General features: G+C 42.2%; 1 protein-coding gene across 2 annotated transcripts in view; it reads left to right on the top strand.

Moving 5' to 3' along the window:
• The first annotated feature begins 386 nt into the window (after positions 1-386).
• SH3TC2 (SH3 domain and tetratricopeptide repeats 2) overlaps positions 387-20012 on the top strand; it is a 57048-nt gene continuing 37422 nt past the window's right edge. The window contains exons 1-2 of one of the 2 annotated variants that reach the window (XM_043913225.1): positions 387-657; positions 17339-17437. In XM_043913225.1, the coding sequence (XP_043769160.1) occupies positions 393-657; positions 17339-17437 (364 nt within the window). In that variant the 5' untranslated portion in view covers positions 387-392. Of the gene's footprint in view, positions 658-9857; positions 10402-17338; positions 17438-20012 lie in introns of those variants that run through there. The other variant, XM_043913226.1, reaches the window with a different exon arrangement.

Raw genomic sequence — 20012 nt, 5'->3', positions numbered from 1 at the left:
CTTGGATTCCTTCTGACCTTCTGATTTTGGCAGCCAGGGCTGGGGATGAGGTGAAATGCCGTACCCGCAGCTCCAGCTTCACCCAAATAGCTAAGGTGGGGTGTTTGCAGAGAGAGACTGTGTGGGGAGCGCTTTCCCAGCAGCAGGAGAATCCGTGTGGGCCAGGCCAGCCAGGGAGGGAGCAAGAACAGAAGCAGCCTTGATTCCTGAGATGCTCTCTGCCTCCTCCTCCTGTGCCACTCCCCCACACCGTCCACCCGCACAAGAACCAAACTGTGTATCTCAATCCTAGAATGTGTGGAATGTGCCACAGCCTGATAGGCATGAAGCAATCTGCGGAGAGGCAGGGAGGAGCTCTGCTCCCCAGTCAGAGGCCCGACAGTGCAAGGACTATGGGTCCTGAGGGCTGGGCGGCCCCTCCCATCCTCCCCGGGCCTGCTGCCGCAGCCAGGATATCAAAGGCTACATTGTGCTGTGAGCGGGACTTGGTCCCTCGTGTGCCAGGGAGGAGGCGGGAGGAGGGACACTGCTGGGAGGCTGTCTCCTCCCAGTGCTCCTCTGGCTGGTGTTCCCAGGGGCCTCGGCCTGGGGAGGATGGTGCACACATGGGTGGCTGCTTCTGCATCCCTGGGGAGCCAAGTCTGTCCTGGGGCCCAGGTGAGTTTCCTGGGGGGAAGGGGGACCCCGGCCTGTGGAATGCCTGAGGCGGTGGTGGGTCCACTGAAGGCTTAGGGATCTGCTGGGTTGTGGAGCTACTCTTCTCAAGATGGGGAGATGGTTGCACTTTCTGGCGTCTTCTCCTCCCTTCCTCTTCCTCACTTAGTATTTGTCATTCTGACATCGTGAAAAGGGGGTGAAACCTGGGAAGCATCTACTTTTCCTAAAGAAAGAGGCTTTGAGCTCACTCTAGGAGGAGGAGAGAAGGCTGCTTTCGGCTGCCACTCCCAGGGAGTGACTAAGCCCTTCCTTCCTTTTTTCCCAAGATGCCCCAGTTCAGGAAGAAAGCTCAGGCAGTTGGTTCCTCTGGGGACCAGCGGTGGTCATAAACTTGGCCTTAGTCACTCAACCCTATTTTTGTCAGGGTTAATGTTACTGGAGGAAAACAGGCAGTTTCCTGCCTCCTACCTGCTACAGTGTGTGTGTGTGTGTGTGTGTGTGTGTGTGTGTGTACGTCAAACTGAGGTCATTCAGAGTTGTTACTCTAAGAAATTGTCAAGTCATCTGAGGCTTGACATATGGTGATCAACCCTGCCAGTTTTGCTGGGACCCAGGGCTTTCCCAGGATGCATTCAGTGCTAAAATCAAAACAGTCCCAGGCAGACTGGGGTCACTTATTCCTCTAATGCAAGCTCCTTGCTTCTTTTCAGAGGGAAACCAAGGTGAGGCCCAGTGGTCTCACGTATGGCATTCACCAGGATGAGCTGTGGCTTTGTGGGAAGAGTGTGGATTGCGGGAGGACTCTCTTGGAAGACAAATGAGCATTACACCAAGAAATTATTTCTAACACTTGTTAGGATTCCATGTCTTCCTGGAGCACCACCATGTTTTCTTGGAGGGGGAGCCCAGGAGAACCTCTAGCCAGGGTTTTCTACTCTCTGATAGACAACTTCCCCCTGTAGTTTTGTGACCTGGGCTCGATAAGGTGGAAGGCACCAGAGGTTCAAGCAAATCTGAAGCAGCCATGTTCTGCTTCCTCTGCTTGAAGTTCTAGTCTAGGCACCTTGGTATCTCCAGCAGGGAGAGGCTCCCAGACTAAAACTACCCCAGACCTAAAAATCCCCCAAATAATGCCCTTGGCACTAAATGCACGACCTTTAGCTGGAAAACATTTTGCTTCTCCAAATTTCTAAAATGTACACACTTTTCAGACCCTCCCCCTAAATCCTGCTGTCCTTGTACCCCATGGGAGCAGACATTGCATGGGGGCTGCAAGAATATGAAGGACCACTGGTCTGTAAGGCAGGGACCTATGTTCTAGATCTGACTTGGTTTATCTCCTCTTAGTCAGGCATCCTCACAGTTAATTGCTGTGTCTTTGAGGTTAGGTCTCATCTGGATTTGATCTTGGTTCTTTGATTTGCTTTGAGCAATTTGTTTATTAACCTTTCTGGCTTCAGTTTCCTCACCTGCAGATTTTATGATATAATTATGCTTTCCTTATAGAGCTGTGGTAGGGATTAAGTCTACACGAAAAACAGTTAAAACAACCTGACACAGTTAATTAAACACAGTAAAAAAAAACAAGGCACATTAATCACATCTCTATGACTCTGGCATATCATGCTCTCTCTTTAGGTCTCCCTTTGCTCATCTATAAAATGAGGGGGTTGTAAACTCAGCCTGTGGAGGTAAATCAAGGAGCTCTGCTCCTAGTCCCTGACCCCCCAGGTCCAGCCTGAATAACCCTGCTTCTGTTTGACATCCTGTTGTTTAGCACAAGATTTCATGTAAAGAATTCTGCAGATTGAAAGAAACAAACCAACACTGAAGAAAACAATCTTAAAGTTCTTATGACACTATCACTCAATTACCTCATTATTTCACCACATTTTTGCTGTTCAATTGGTTAGCATCCTGGATTCACTTTTTCACCAATAGTCAGCCTGATATTTATTTCTATTGAGGCTTTCATGCCATCTCCCCAGTTTTCTGTACTTGTCAGGGCCTTTCCCTCGGGAGGATGATATGGCATTGTAGGTCTGAGGTCAGTTGTTATAAACATCCCCTTCTAGGTTCCCCTATTTATCCTAGAGAAATGGAACAAGGTATGAGACACATCCTAGGGTGACTTAATAGTATGTGAGTTTGGCAAGTCTCTTGTGTTCTTTGAACCTCAGTTTTCCTGTCTCTAAAGTGAATATAATGATAGTATCTGTCACACAGAGCTTTTGTGAAGATTAAATCAGATAATTCATCTCATGGATTTAGCAGGGTCTGGCTTTTGATAGCCGCTCAATAATTGTGGGCTGTTTTGTTGTTAACTAATAAGGACCACTGTAACATTCCTTCTCCTAAGCCTGACTCCACTGGAGTAGGAGTCGGTGCTCCTCTTTCTTCGGCTGCTTCTGCCATTGTGTCTGTTTCAGTGGGAGTAAACAGTGAGGACCAACAGTCCTCAGGGGTTAGGGAGGCAGGAAAGGAGGCCTGATAGCACTAAGCCCTGGACTGCTGCCCAGCTGGTCTGCAGTGGAGTGACAAAATGAAAAACACTGTTCCTGATGCCCCCCAGGTGTGCTGTATTCTCACACACGGACTCTGCCTGCAGCATTTGTTCCCATGATACTTCTTACTTTGGACATGGGCAGGGGGTGCATTTCTGGTAACTGCCATTATTTCTGACTTCTGGATTCCTGGAAATTCTTGCCACTGTTAAACCACAGTTGCTTAGTTAAGATCACAGAGCAAGTCATGTCAAGATTTGTTGGTCTAAAAGCTTCTAGCACTGCCGATTTATCTTTCAATACTATCTTGAAGAGATCTGGCAGATTTATACCCTTATACAGAGGATGTGGGAGAGATACATTTGCCTGCATTGATTGCTGTTGTTTGTAACTTTCCTTTCAACCTTTTTTGGTAAATATGAATCATCAGTAGAATTATAAGAGATGGAGGGATGAATGCTGACAACAGTAAATCATGATTCACATTTGAGCTTTAACAAACTTGTGAGACATTTTGAATATACTGATAATTGAGAATATGAGAACAATATGCAACTTTCTACTTTATGTCCTATTAGCTTCAGAACTTCTTTATTTCTTTCTTTTACTTTTTGGAAAAATAAAAGATTACAGATACAGTTAGGGTCCCCTGGTAGTTTTTCCCAATCTTACTCCTCACTCTCTCTCCCCCAAACTAATCACATTCATGAATTCAGGGGTTCTGTGCCTTCACTGCATATCTGTATACTCATGAGTGTTCATTAGAAGGACTGATGTTGAGGCTGAAACTCTAATACTTTGGCCACCTGATGTGAAGAGCTGACTCGTTGGAAAAGACCCTGATGCTGGGAAAGATTGAGGGCAGGAGGAGAAGGGGATGACAGAGGATGAGATGGTTGGATGGCATCATCGACTTGATGGACATGAGCTTGGGTAAACTCCGGGAGTTGGTGATGGACAGGGAGGCCTGGCGTGCTGCAGTCCATGGGGTTGCAAAGAGTTGGACACAACTGAACGACTGAAGTAAACTGAACTGAATCATTGTAAAGAATTTATTGTTAAGATTTTAAAACTTAAAGTGATATCATTCAGCAGCCTTTTTTTTTTTTTAATAATTCAACACTATGATCTAAGATGGGCTTCCCTGGTGGCTCAGATGGTAAAGAATCTGCCTGCAATGCAGAAGACTCAGGTTTGATCCCCTGGTCGGGAAGATCCCCTGGAGAAAGGGAATGGCAACCCACTCCAGTATTCTTGCCTGGAGAATCCCACGTACAGAGGAGCCTGGTGGGCTACAATCCACAGGGTCACAAAGAGTCGGACATGACTAAACAACTAACACTACTAAACTGTGATCTAAGATACATTCATGTAGATAAACATAGCTGTAATTCTAATTTGATATTTGTCCCAACAAGGACAATGTGGGTTCACATCATAAAAACTGCTGGTGGTATGATTATCAAGTCAAAGAAATGAAATGTGGGTGGAGAAAAAAAGCATGCAGGGAAATCTTTACTGTTTAGTTTTCTTCTTGAATTTGGGAGTGGTGGTGAATAAGTGGGACCAAAGAGAGACTAAGAGAGAAGTGGGAGTATATTCTCATTTCCAGCAAGTTTCTGTGACTGAAATATTTCCTGAGTTGGAGACCTTAGACTTCAGTGTTCTGAAGTTAGGTTTAAATAGTGGAACCGGCAAGATCTACACCCATGATCTAGATGGTATCTGACTCTGTATGACTCTGGTAAAATCACTACTTCCCTCTGGGCCTTAGATTCTCAACAGTAAAATTAGGAGTGGAATTCAATGATCTCTATTTCCTTCAAATATTCATTTTCTGTAATTATTGCCTCTCCTCATTTTTATCTCTCATATTTAAAATGTCAAGATGCCGTCTCTTTTCTAACTTTAAAATACAGTGTCACTTTATTCCCTGTCTTCTCATTTGCCAAGATCACAGTCCACATTCTCACACTCACACTGTGGATTGTCATACAGTTTTCAGCTATCCTCCCTGCCTCTCTTTCTTGCCTCTTCCTGTCCTTTCAGTGCTATCCCAGGTAGAATTTCCACTTTTGCTTTGCCAAACCCATGCTCAAGAATGTTCCATAGCTCCATATTGCTTGCTATATCCATTCTAAATTCCTCTGACTTCTTTAAAATGTTCTCCTTATCCTGACCCTACCATATTTATCAATTTTAGCTCCATCATCCTGACCTCTCCAGTATGTTCTTTGTCAGCTCATGCACATGCAAACATTCGCTCCTGTCCTGCTGATCTCTTTACCAGTAATCCCTCTTTTCTACTACCTATATAAATCTACCAACAAAGAAAAGAGGAAGCCACAGACTGAGAGATAATATTTGCAAATTACATATCTAATACTTGTATCCAGAATAGAAGAAAAATCTTATAACTCAGTAATGAGAAGCTAAACAATCCAATAAAAATTTTCAGATACTTTCATTCAGAAAATATAAGGATGGAAATCATACATGTGAAAAATGCTCAGCATCATTAGCCATGCTCGGTCATGTCGGACTCATGCAAACCCATGGATTGTAGTCCCACCAGTCTTCCCTGTCCATGGAATTTTACAGGTGAGAATACTGGAGTGGGTTGTCAAGTGGGTTCTCTCTTGGCAAATGAGAAGCCATTCTCTTCTCCAGGGAATCTTCCCAACCCAGGAATTGAACCCAAGTCTCTTTTTTTTTTTTTTTTTAAATTTTTTTATTAGTTGGAGGCTAATTACTTCACAACATTTCAGTGGGTTTTGTCATACATTGATATGAATCAGCCATAGATTTACACTTATTCCCCATCCCGAGCCCCCCTCCCACCTCCCTCTCCACCCGATTCCTCTGGGTCTTCCCAGTGCACCAGGCCGGAGCACTTGTCTCATGCATCCCACCTGGGCTGGTGATCTGTTTCACCATAGATAGTATACATGCTGTTCTTTTGAAACATCCCACCCTCACCTTCTCCCACAGAGTTCAAAAGTCTGTTCTGTATTTCTGTGTCTCTTTTTCTGTTTTGCATATAGGGTTATCGTTACCATCTTTCTAAATTCCATATATATGTGTTAGTATGCTGTAATGTTCTTTATCTTTCTGGCTTACTTCACTCTGTATAAGGGGCTCCAGTTTCATCCATCTCATTAGGACTGGTTCAAATGAATTCCTTTTGACGGCTGAGTAAAATTCCATGGTGTATATGTACCACAGCTTCCTTATCCATTCATCTGCTGATGGGCATCTAGGTTGCTTCCATGTCCTGGCTATTATAAACAGTGCTGCGATGAACATTGGGGTGCATGTGTCTCTTTCAGATCTGGTTTCCTCAGTGTGTATGCCCAGAAGTGGTATTGCTGGGTCATATGGCAGTTCTATTTCCAGTTTTTTAAGGAATCTCCACACTGTTTTCCATAGTGGCTGTACTAGTTTGCATTCCCACCAACAGTGTAAGAGTGAACCCAAGTCTCTTGTATCTCCTGAATTGGTAGGCAGATTCTTTACCACTAGTGCCATCTGGGAATCCCTCATTAGTTATTAGGAAAGTGTAAATTAAAACAATGAGATAAAACCACACACCTACTAGAATGACTACAAATAGGAAGACTGATACTAAAGTGGTGTGGATGTGGAGAAACAGGAACTTTCATGTGTAGCTGATGGGAATGCAAAAGGTACAGCAACTTTGGAAAGCAGTTTGGCAGGTTTTTTTGAACTAAGCGTTAGTAATTTTCTGACCAATAATAAAAATAAAACTAGCTTCCAGAAAGTAATTTATTGATTCACAAATGAAAAGTCCAGGGATTGTTTGTTTCAAGTATGTCTGGATCAAAGTATTTAAATGATTTTAACTGATTCCAGGTGAGCTATTTGAAAACCTAAAAGATGATGCTGTTAAAGTGCTGCACTCAATGTGCCAGCACATTTGAAAAACTCAGCAATGGCCACAGGACTGGAAAACGTCAGTTTTCATTCTAACCGCAAAGAAAGGCAATGCCAAAGGATATTCAACTGTTACGCTGATTCCAGATGCCTCCCATGTGATTTCATATGCTTCCTTGATTTTACCAGGGCCTCCCTGGTGGCTCAGCTGGTAAAGAATCCTCCTGCAATGTGGGATACCTGGGTTTGATCCCTGGGTTGGGAAGATCCCCTGGAGAAGGGAATGGGTACCCACTCCAGTATTTTGGCCTGGAGAATTCCATGGACTGTATAGTCCATGTGGTTGAAAAGAGTCGGACACGACTGAGTGGCTTCACTTTCACTTTCACATGCTAGCAAGGTAATGCTCAAAAACCTTCAAGATAGGCTTCAATGGTACATGAACCAAGAACTTCCAGGTGTACAAGCTGGATTTAGAAAAGGCAGAGGAACCAGAGATCAAAATTGCCAATATCTGTCGAAACATAGAAAAAGCAAGAGAATTCCAGAAAAACATCTACTTCTGCTTCATTGACTATGCTAGAGTCTTTGACTGTGTGGATCAAACAAACTGTGGAAAATTCTTCAAGAGATGGAATACCAGACCACCTGACCTACCTCCTGAGAAACTTGTATGCAGGTCAAGAAGCAATAATTAAAATTGGACATGGAAAAACAGACTGGTTCAAAATTGGGAAAGGAGTACATCAAGGCTGTATATTGTCACCCTGCTTATTTAACTTCTATGCAGAGTACATTCGAAATACTGGGCTAGATGAAGCACAGGCTGGGATCAAGACTACCAGTAGAAATACCAACAACTTCAGATATGCAGATGACACCACCCTAATGGCAGAATGTGAAGAGGAACTAAAGAGCCTCTTGATGAAGGTGAAAGACCAGAGTGAAAAAGCTGGCCCTAAAACTCAACATTCACAAAAACTAAGATCATGGTATCCAGTCCCATCACTTCATGGCAAATAGATGGGGAAAAAGTGGAAACAGTAGCAGATTTTATTTTCTTGGGCTCCCAAATCACTGCGGACTGTGACTGCAGCCATGAAATTAAAAGACACTTGCTCCTTGGAAGTAAAGCTATAATAGACCTAGACAGCATATTAAAAGCAGAGATATCACTTTGCTGACAAAGGTCCATATAGTCAAAGCTATGTTTTTTCAGGTAGTCATGTATGGGTGTGAGAGTTGGACCATAAAGAAGGCTGAGCGCCAAAGAACTGATGCTTTTGAACTATGGTGCTGGAGAAGACTCTTTTTTTGGATAAGACTCGAGAGTCCCTTGGGCCACAAGGAGATCAAACCAGTGAATCCTAAAGGAAATAAACCCTGAATATTCTTTGGAGGGACTGATGCTGAAGATGAAGCTGCAATACTTTGGCCACCTGATGCGAAGAGCCAACTCATTGGAAAAGACCCTGATGCTGGGAAAGAATGAGGTCAGGAAAAGAAGGGAGCAACAGAGGATGAGATGGTTGCAAGCATCACCAACTAAATGGACATGAACTGGCAATACACGGGAGATAATGTAGGTCAGGGAAGTGTAGTGTGCTGCAGTCCATGGGGTCACAAACAGTCCGACCCAGCTTAGCGACTGAACAATTCCAACAACCTTTCTCACTCTGTTTAGAAAATCGCTAGCTACCCAAGTCATGCAAATACTCTTGTATATTTTTCTCCAAGTTTTTGGGTGTCTTTTAAAAAACAAGCACCTAAATAATTCTGATGCAGATGATCCACAAATCACATTCTACAAAACTGTGATTTTTCTTCTCTAAACCTCACATGTTTTTTTAAGAGCTGTGCGCCCTGCCTTCTCCCCCAAATTGAGGTCACCATCCTGAACTTCCTTCTTCAAGATGGGATTATGCCACAGACCCTCACGGTCCTTAGGCAACTGTCTCTTCTCATGGACACACAAAGCTTGCCAGGACTAGGTGTAAATAAGTGAGCTGGCATTCCTGGGGACCATGATGGCCAGAGAACAAATGCTCCTTAGAGGTGGCAGCAACCACTCAGTACCAGCTGACTGTTGCCAGATGAGCATGAAGGCCCCAGACTACAGTTCTTCCAGTTTTCAAAGCAAAGCCAAGCATCTGGGTTATGTAAAACATCCTGATTTCTAAATGATATAGAGCAATTTAAATCTTAAAAGTGCACAGTGTAGAGGGAAAAAAAAGAAAAGAAAAATGGTGGGTTTTTATGGCCCGTGGCCTCTGGTATACCAGTTTTCAAACTCTATCCTAGAGTAGGGAACCAGGCTGCCACTGAAAGTGATTCCAGGACCTGCAGGATTATTACTTGGGAGCATATTAGAAATGCAGAATCTCAAGCTTTCAACTAGTGAGGCAGAATCTGCATTTTATCAATGAGTGTTGATAAGTGTTACTTGCTCAGTCGCATCTGACCCTTTGGGACTGTAGCCGGACAAGTTCCTCTGTCCATGGGATTCTCCAGGCAAGAATACCGGAGTGGGTAGTCATTCCATTCTCCAGAAAAATCTCCCTGACCCAGGGATGGAAAGAGGGTCTCCTTCATGGTAGGCAGATTCTTCACCGTCTAAGGCACTAGGGCAGTTTATCAATAGCCCCAGGTGATTCATCAAAGTTTGAAAACCTTATGCAGATAATGTGGTTCTTACTGACTCAAATCAGAGTCATTTGGGAACTTAAGAAAAATACCTGCATCGATGTGGTGACGTCGCGCTCTTCTTGTCTAGGCTTAAGCAGCACCTGGCAAGGAACAGAAGTTCAAGGCAACAGGACCACTCTTCTCATTTGCCCGGGCCCCTCATCTCCTCTTCCTGCCTGTTGGTGGTGTGTGTAAGGCAGGTGCTGTGTGAATCACGTCCCATCTGGGTCTCCTGCCCCCTGTCTCAGGGCATCGGCGGGGCCGGTGGCTCAGACGCAGCAAGGACAGTCTCGCCTCACTTTCCCGGAGGGTCTCGCGAGGCGTCGCGCCATGCTAGTCTGTCCGTGCGTAAACATCCCACCTGCCCTTGCGGTGCCCATGGAACGCTCCTTTTTCACTCAGCGGGTGAGGCTTCCAGTTCACAGCGAGTCCCTGGGGTTCCCCCTGAGGTGGTGCATCTCGTTGAGCAGCTCTCTCGGAGTGTCGAGATAAGATAAGGGAGGCCCGTGCCTCGTGGTGGTCGTCCTCACTGCGTGCTGTGAGGACTAACTTGGCCCTCGTATTCTCCCTTCATCGGGGTTGCACGGGGGAGTTTGAGCGACCTTGGAGGGTCCGGCGAGGCGAAGCGGAGCCTCTGTGAGACATTTCAGCTTCTTGTGAGGTAAATGGAGGAAGAAAAGAGGGGGAGGATACAGGGTGGGGTAGAGGCCGGGGCCAACCTGGAGGGTCCCTTGTATCCTGAACGGCCTTGCGTGTCAGGTCTTTTCCTCATGACCTCGTCATGGATGGGATCCTGAATGGCCTTGCGTGTCAGGTATTTTTTTCATGACCTCGTCATGGGTGGGATCTCCAATAATGGCTCCTGGCATCTCCAAAAATGGCTCCCCCTTTTTTATTTTTTAAAACAGCCAGATGAATTTTAGCTGCAAGCTTCCGAGTGCTCTGCCGAAGAGCTCTGACGATACAAGGGAGGATAACAATAATAACAAGAATCAGTGTTATTACAGCAATGTAACTGAGAACAGTAGACAAAATATGTTTGGCAGAAATAAAGTTGGAGAAGGCTTTAAAGAAATTACTGGGAGCTCCAGCGGCAGTAAAATCCAGTCGGGAATGCTTGATTGTTCAAATCTGTCCATGCAATCTGTCTAAATCTAAACTTATGCTAGAGCTATTCTATACCCCTGAAATATGATTTTTAATTTTTTCCCAATTGTAATCAGTCTCATTAACCTTTAAGGGTGTTACACAAATCCACCGGTAGTCTGCGTGGCAGGACAGTGCTAATTTTACTTTTAGGGCTTGCAGTTCTGTTCCGATATGCATCACCGCTTCCTCCAGAGCACCACCTTCATCTCCAGTCCTCTGTCCATGACCTCTCGAGCAGCCAAAGCCAAGGAGACACCCTTTGACATAGTATGCAGTATGCACCCGCCGGGTTAATGCAACTGCCGCTGGCAAGAAAGTAAAGCAAGCATAGCAATAAAAACCCTTTTACGAGAGGCTGAAGATCCCTGTAGAGAAGCTATTCTCTGTGCTTGATGGCAAAGCAACTCATTTTGTCCCCATGTGGGTATGGAGGCTTGTTGAGTTGTTCCCGCAGAACATCCTGGTTGCAGGTCATGAGGCATCTGATCTTCATCCAAAAATAGATTACTGAGATAAGCTTTAGAAACAAACTTAGAGTGTCTTTTTTAATAACTTAATTAAATCTGTTAGCAATATAACATAACAAGGAACTATCTCAGAAGTGAGTCTTAGTAAACACTAAACCTTAATTAACAAAATTAGAAACTTAGTTTAACAATTTACAAAACTTAACATTTAGTGATTTTTTTAAAATTATGGATATATTAATCCTGTAGCCAGGAAGGCTTTAACCCATCAAATAAAAATGAGGTTTGTCAGGGAGCTGGGAAAAGCCAAGCGGCCGTCTTGGATTTCCCATAGCTCCGACTCTTTGATTTTCAGCTATTGTTCACCCATTTTTAATTACCCAATTTAGAAGTAGACTGTTGCCATGTTTTAAGACATTAGGATAGCACAAGTCTAACAGTGAGGGGTTATTTTTGGTAGAAGCAGAATGAGCTTCTACATGTACCATAGTCTTAAATAACACTTATTTGCTTTACTAAAGTAACAAAAGATTTTAAAAACAAATATAAATAACTGAAAGGCAAAGAAATTCATAATCTGTTATTGAATATTCATTCTAAGAAAACTTTGTTCTCTTAACATAGAGAGTAGGCTAAATTTCAGTCTGTTACCAATTTACCAGATAGCAAACAAACAAAATTTTTCGGTTAATCTTAGAAAAGTCTTTTTTATAAATCTTGAAGAACTAGCAGTATTTTTTCTTTTTAAGGCATGAGAGTGAAACCATACAAGGCATGTTTAAAATCTAATTGTAATTAACAAAGTAGCCTGATCATTGCTGTGACTTGTAACACTTTAACATGATAACTAAAATTATAACTGACAACATTTTACCAGGACATATCAGATTTTCATGAATGTCACATAATTTTTAGGATATCTATATAAGTAACATCAACCATACAATATATCCTGAGGAGATTTATCATTCCTCCAACAATATTTCCCATGCAATTTAACATTTCAAATGAACTCAGGTGGTTTAATAGCTCTTTGGGATGTCTCAGGGGCCCTCTGAAGCATCCCAAAGTCAGCTAGAAGTCTAGCTATTTAGGCAGTTTTGTCAATAAATATCAAAAGGGTTTATAACACTCAGTCAGAGAGAGTCATATAGATCACTGTGAAATAATATATTCACTTAGCCAAAGTAACAAAGAAGATTTCAAAGGTAAACATAGAACAGATCACTTCAGAGGTAAAGAAACTTAAAATCCATTATCAAAGGCAGTTCAACATCTCAAGAAAACTTTTATTTATACACAAAACTCTTCCCTTGGGGTCTAGTTTCCATAAAACCTTTTAATCACTTTTTGTACCCATTTGTTCTCCCATCCTGGAACAGCCAACTGTAAGTCAGACTTACTTCCTTTTTTCTTCGTAAAATGTAACTTCATTTTTCATACCTTCTTTACTGAACACACACATCATACTTTTTTTTTTTTGAGCAACCAAGAATTGACTTTCATATTAGCATTTTATAGATTGGTGAACATAAATACCAGTGATAATTAAAAAAAAAATTCTAACGAACATCTCAGGATGGCATCAAACATTATTCATTTGTAGGCTCAAATCTCTTTAGTTTTTCTGTAAAAGAAAATCAGTGTTTAGTAGTAAATGTTTGAAAATCTTATTTTATTTGGAAATGACCTAATTATTTAATAGACTTACAATACTTAGTTTAGCACAACCCTTAGAAATTTAAGTTACACCAATCTGGAGAGACTATTGTAGACAGATATTTTTAAAGAATAATTATTCTTAATAGAGTTTATATACAAACTCTTATCGCACTTACATTTTTTAGAAGTTTTTTCACTCGAGGTAATTTCTTTGTTGACAAACTTGTAACAGATATAATATTTAACTTATATTAAACCTAGGCACAATGAAAATATTTTACTTGATGTTAATTACTCTAAGACATGTCTATATTAGATAGGTCAACAAACAAACATTAATATTAGGTATTTAATGCTGAATATTTCCCAGTTTACCTGAACCTGGAATTTATTGTTTAATTTAGAATTATTTGATTTGTAAGAACTGCTCCCTTCTGGAAACCAAGGACATTGCTCTTGGACAAACGTAAAAAAGGACTGAACACTGGTCTTTTTAACTTTAATTCCTCTGTGGTTAAGGAGTTGCATTATGACTCCAATAAAAAGCTGCCTTTCTTTTGACTAACTGTTGCCCATTTTTGTTAGTAATTAGAAGAAGAAAAAGGAGAGGATCTTAATCTTAGAAAAGAAGGAAGCTGAAACCTACCCACCTTTTTACCCTACCTTTCTTATGTAGGGGGGGCCTGTAGCACCCTAGTGGGGTCTTACCTGAAACCTACCCAGCTAGTGGGGTCCTACCCACCCTCCTTACCCTACCTGTCTTATGCAGGGGGGCCCGCGACGCCCTGGTGGGGTCCTAGCCGTTCCAAACACTGGACAATGAGAGACTTACTTTTGGGTCCCTGTTCGGGTGCCACTTGCTGGGGCCTTTGCCCCAGCAGGATCCAGGGGTACCCTCAGGATGAATGGCGTCGACGAGTGAGAGAGAGAGAGAGAGAGAGAGAGAGAGAGAGAGAGAAAGAGAGAGACCGAGACCAGACCGGGGTGTGCAGCAGAGTCTGGCAGTGTTTTATTCTTCATTGTAGCCTTTCTACCCTAAGTTGGTACATTTCTAAGGGGGAGATAAGCATACAGACTTAGTTTAACATTACATCAGCTTGTCCTTCACGAAATCAGGTGTTCTCTGTATATTTTTGTTTATGAGAGTCTTTTCCATAGATTTTTTTGTACATTACCTTCTGGCCTTGAGCTTAGCAGAAAACAGAAAAGTGGTGATCTCATGGTACAGCAGGTTGCAACATAGTAGAAATACAATCCTGTTAACACAAAGGTCAGTCTTTTTGTGGAAGTTCTCAGCTAAATTTATCTAAAAAGTTTAGCACACAAAGACTCTCCGGCTCTGGTGAGGGAGTCCCTGTTTAGCACTCCTGGTTAAAATGAACAATTATCTTATTGTTTTTACGCTAGGGCTAAACTCTTATTTTTCTGGATCTTTAACTATATTAACAATAGTTTCTACTGCCAACCTCAGCACATTAACAGCAATCAAACGTTGATCCAATAACCACTTTTAAAATAATATTTTTTGTGTTCTCTAATAGGGCTTCCTCACCCCCCAAAGGGCTCTGTGCCTCTTAGGGACCTTTTTATGGATAATCTCTATGTATAATATCTTTTGGCTTTCAGGCCTGTTGACAATTTATGGCTTGCACCTGGTGTAACTTTAAGCAACTTCAGTAGCCAACCCTGTCTTTTTTGTGGTTAATCTATTTTCTTTCTATTAGGTGTCATCTCCAAGGAAACTAGATAGGATTACATTTTTACAGAACAGAAATGCGAAGGATTGCAAAAACAGCAGATATAGCACAAAACAGGCTCTTAGTCTAAAAGTTAACTACCTGCAGGAAGTCACAAGCTAATCTCTATCTAAACTATTTTCTATTAGGCACATTTGTGGCTATTTTATTTGTGGAGCCTTTCTCACCCCGTGGAGGGACCTATGCTTAATGGTTTCTTTTGTTAGCGTACTGTGCTTAGGATGTTTAGAACAATCATGAGCATTTTTTGCAATGAGAACACACATTTATCAAACAAGCCAGAATGCCAGCAAAAGGGTTTGAATTGAAGCATTTCCTTCATCCCTGGCCCCTTCATAGGGTACCAGCGTCCAGGGGATTTATTAGTTAGGGTTTTAAGTTGGTCCTCATTCAGTGAAAGAGGAGCAGGAGAGCTCTCAGCAGGCAACACAAGAATCCACAGCAGGGCAAACAAGAACAACAGCAGAAAAGGGGGGAGGATACAGGGTGGGGTAGAGGCCGGGGCCAACCTGGAGGGTCCCTTGTATCCTGAACGGCCTTGCGTGTCAGGTCTTTTCCTCATGACCTCTTCATGGATGGGATCCTGAATGGCCTTGCGTGTCAGGTATTTTTTTCATGACCTCGTCATGGGTGGGATCTCCAATAATGGCTCCCGGCACTGGGAGAGGGGGAAGAAAAAAAGAGAAGAAAACAAAGGAAAGGAAGAGAAAAGAAAAGAAAAATATGTGTGACTGGGTAGCATAATGAAGGACATAAATTAACATTTTTGGAGATGAGGCCTAGGCACTGATATTTTAAAAAGTCACTGCTTTTTCAGAAGCCTTTGGATAACTTGAATAGGCAGACAGAGTTGAAAAGCACTCAGATCAAGCCTTCACCTATAATCAGGAAAAGTGAAATCTGAAAAAAAAGGACAGATGAAATATCCTGACCAGTGTCACTTAACCTATGTATGGGAGAATCTGATTTGTGCAAACTCATATCTCATGATTCTCAAGCCAGAACCTTTTCTGCTACAGTTACTTTGGTTCCTGGGGGCAGAACTACAAAATGATCCTGGTAGACTGTAGCTCATTACTGCTAGCTTCCAGGTAAGCTGCCTAATTTCAGCACTAACATGATTGCTACATGAAAAGCTGTGAGCTAATGACCCGTCCCACAGCACATTCAAGCCTAAATTCATTTCATTCTCCCTTGTTCATTACCCTAAAAAAGCGCTAACTGTTCCTGCTATGAAAAAATGGAAGATCCTCAGCTTTGGTCTCAAAATCCCACTGAACAGGCATGGAAGAAGGCAGACTTCTGGCAGCAATATGAGGGTTTGGGTTCAAGGTTAACCAGCCATGATTGGATGGTGCGTGATTACTTCATTCCTTATCACTCTTGGACTGCCTGTGCTTCAAAAGAAGCACAGGTCCAGAATGCATATCTAGTAGATCTGCTTGACTTTGATCCACCAGCATTTTACAAATGAAGAAGTTGGATGGATTAGATGACTGACTGACGATTAGTAGCTGAGCCAAGATTCCTAACCCCTATTTCCAGTATCAGGTATTGCTTACAATATTCTGACCCCATGGTAGAATTCTTGAGCAGTGTCATGTTCAAAAGAACAGACTAACCAACAATAATGGGTTAAGAACCTGAGTTCTTTTGTTGTATTTTGAGGATACCATGAAAGAGGCCCACATTCCATGTCAATACTTTCAAATTTCTCTTCTGTTCTTTTTTCTATCTACTGCCTTGTGCTTTATAACTGCACTTTTCTTGCCTTTTCAACTATTTGCCATCAAAATAGCCTCCTCCTTAACCCTAGTATGTGCTATGATCTTCTCTTTTTCACTCCAGTTTTACAGCTGCAAAGACAGGAACATCTTAGTGAGCTGGGGAGGAAAGAAATCCCATAAAGCAATGGTCCTCAGCCTTTTTGGCACTAGGGAGTGGTTTTGTGGAAGTCAGTTTTTTGCAGTGACTGGGGGTGGGAAATGGTTTTGGGATGATTCCAGCATATTACATTTATTGTGCACTGTATTTCTATTATTATTACATCAACTCCACCTCAGATCAGTAGACATTAGATCCTAGAGGTTGAGGAATCCTGCCATACAGAAGTCTGTATAGTGGGCAGACAGAAGGATAGTTTGGGGCCAATCATAGATTTCAGGGCCAGTACAACCATGCCCCAGTCACCTCCCTCAGGATGTTATTCTCAATTGCTCTGCTCCAGCATTTCCATTATCCACCTTGCTGTAGTCAGATTTATTATGACCTCGTAGGCCCAGCAAATATTGAACATGTAAGCCATGGGACTCACTCTGACCTGTAGGTAGGAAATCTGTTTTTTTTCCCCCTTTTTAAAATAAAGTGGAGATACCCAGGCTGCTGTAGCATTGAGATAGCATGCTTTAGTTGAGAAAATAATTCTAAGGCAAAAGTGATAATAATTAGAATTCTTCTGGACCACCAGCCCGGAGAAAAGAATGATTGCTTGACAAAAACTTGTAACCCTTGCTTATGGCTTTCTTACACTCTCACAAATGATCTTTCATTTGATCTCCTCCAGGTAAAGACACTTCTTCCAAGGATCCAACCATATCCAGTGAGTTTATATCCTCATCTGAAAACAAGGAAAAATGTTTCCTGCCACAGAACATGATTCCAGGTATTTAAACCCCAAAGACAAAACTTATTTAAAAATATTTTTCATGTAGAATGTTACAGTAACCCCCTTATCAGTCTCATCTACAATTTCCCTCCCTCTGATCCTTCCTAGGCACCACCATTAAATACATCTTTGTAAGCATGACCTTGACTGTGATATTCACTTGCCCACAAATCTTCCAATGCTCTCCATTGCCTGTGTGATTAAAGCCAAACCATCTCAGCTGACTCTGAAAGCTTTTCACAATCTGGTACATATTAGGAATTCTATACATATTTGCTGTATTTAATAAAGTATATATCACCAAATAGATTTTAAGGTGCTGAAGGACAGGTGCAATTTTTTGAATAATCAAGTATTCTACACAGTACCTAAAAGAGTTGCTTGTACATATGTAATGGTGCTCAGAAAATGTTTGGTAAATAAACACATGAATGATTGAATAAGTCCATGGAGGTCTTGTTTGTCTTCTATATACAACCTTATACAGAGGTTATTAAATATATAAGGGCATAAAGGGTTGAGTATGTGGGATGAGATTGGCTGAGCAGAAGGGTGTCTGTCTGATTCTTTTTGGCGGAGCAGAAGGGTGTCTGTCTGATTCTTTCAGAATGAAAAAAAAGATTTTCATTAAAGTAGAAATTAAAGTAGAAAAAATCTTTTTCTTAATACATATTTTTCACAATGTTATCTTTAAGAGACTTTAATGAAATTGGCAAAGAGAACCATCCAGAGAGAGAGGTACAACTGAGCTGAAGCTTGTACTGGAAATTCTGAGGATAAACCTGGGGAAAACCCAGTTTCTATTATCCAGTAACAGGGACCATTTTTAATGGCAAATCACGTACCAAGCACATGCTAAGTCATGCCTGCATTTACTTTTCATCGTCACATACTCACTTCTAGGAGGTGGCACCACATTCTGCATTTCAAAGGTGGCAAACAGAGACTCACAGAGTGGGGTAAGTTCCCCAGTGCCACACAGTTAATACATGAGGAGAAAGGGATTCAATCCCCGGTCCTTGTTTGTAACCATGATGCCCTGTTGTCTCCCAAGTATGTATTTCTCTACAGCATACAAAATCAAGATTTGTGAAAAAAGATCTGCAGTATGAATGTTTCAAAGGATATGTACTATGTAAACAGATAGTGTATAATGTCATGCCACATTCTTATCTGTCTGTCAGCTTGGGCCATCTCTGAAAAGGCTGAATCGCCAGCCATCTATTGTTTCATGAACACAGTGGAGTCAGCATTTTATCCTATCAGTGAATGAACAAAGGGTACATGTAGGCGAAACTTAACCTCCTAAGCCAGAACTTGTCTATCTTTCAGCATTTTCTGCTATGGTGCTGTTTCCAAGAAGATCATAGTGTAGGAAGGGGAGACTCAGCTCCAACTGCCAACCTCTTCTTCATGAGAAAGAGTCACAGATAGTCAATCAGATACCTTATCATGATTAAACCACTAGTTTTCAGAAGGATTAAAAAAAGTGACAAAACGTACTTTGCACTAAAAGTAGAGTGAATTTGACTTATTCCCTTGTCCTCAGTGGGCACTGTAGGATCCCATGTTGGCCTGGAGGTGTTGCTCTGAGTATCAGCTCTCACTGGTTGAGATCCAAAAGCAGTCTGCTTGTTTAAATCCAGGTCTTTTGAGTTCCATAACCATGAACTCAAGTGCATGGCAAGGAGATTCACTTTGAAGGGGACATCACTTATCAGGAGCTTTTCTAGGGGAGATTCTGGAGGGGAGTTTGGATCAGGCTTTGGAAGGACAAGAAGTTTAGTGAAAAGAAATCACAGAATCAGTTAGTGTCAAGGTTAATTACAGTGTAACATGATGAGGGCAGTGAGCAGAAACTGCTGGAGTACTAGGGTAGGGATAGGGGTTTGTGACGGACAACAGCTAATGCTTAATGTGTTTTTTGAATGTTTAGTATGCACCCAACATGGAACAGAATGCTTTATGCACATAATCTCATTTAGTAAGCCTCTTAAAAATTCTGTGGGATTGTACTGTAAAAGCTCTTCAGCTAATGAGAAAAGTCAAGTGTAGAGGGGTAATTAACTGCTCAGGCTGGTGCAGTTAACAAAGGCAGAGCCGAGCCTTGAGCCCAGGTCTGTGTGACTCCTCCTCCCTGGGCTTACCTCCTCCCAGAGATCAGTGTTCAGTGAGGCTACCAGATGAACATTGGACCTGGACTGCTGAAGATGGAGGACTTGCATGAGATTAGAAAACAGGCCAGGGAGGAGCAGCGTGGAATAAACATCCACCTGAAGCTCTCACCGATGTCAGGTCAGTGGATATTGTCGTGTTGGAGCTGGCCTGCAGCCACAGCATTTCCGCAACTTCTGCATTAGAGACAAACCTTTTTAAAGATAGAAGTTTAGGCTGCCTGTGTGCTCAGGTGAGCATGACAAGGGCTGTCTTTAATGTGTTCAGGAATTTACAGAAGCCCTGGCAAGTTAAGACTAGAAGACAAACCTCTGCTTATCCAGTTGATGCCTTCATGGTTCATTGTGTTTGAAAATTGTTAATGGTATTGCTACTTATTGTCTAAAGAAGACACATG

The sequence above is a fragment of the Cervus elaphus genome, chromosome 9 (assembly GCF_910594005.1).
Source record: "Cervus elaphus chromosome 9, mCerEla1.1, whole genome shotgun sequence".
Lineage (NCBI taxonomy): Eukaryota > Metazoa > Chordata > Mammalia > Artiodactyla > Cervidae > Cervus > Cervus elaphus.
This window is presented reverse-complemented; position numbering and strand designations above follow the sequence as displayed.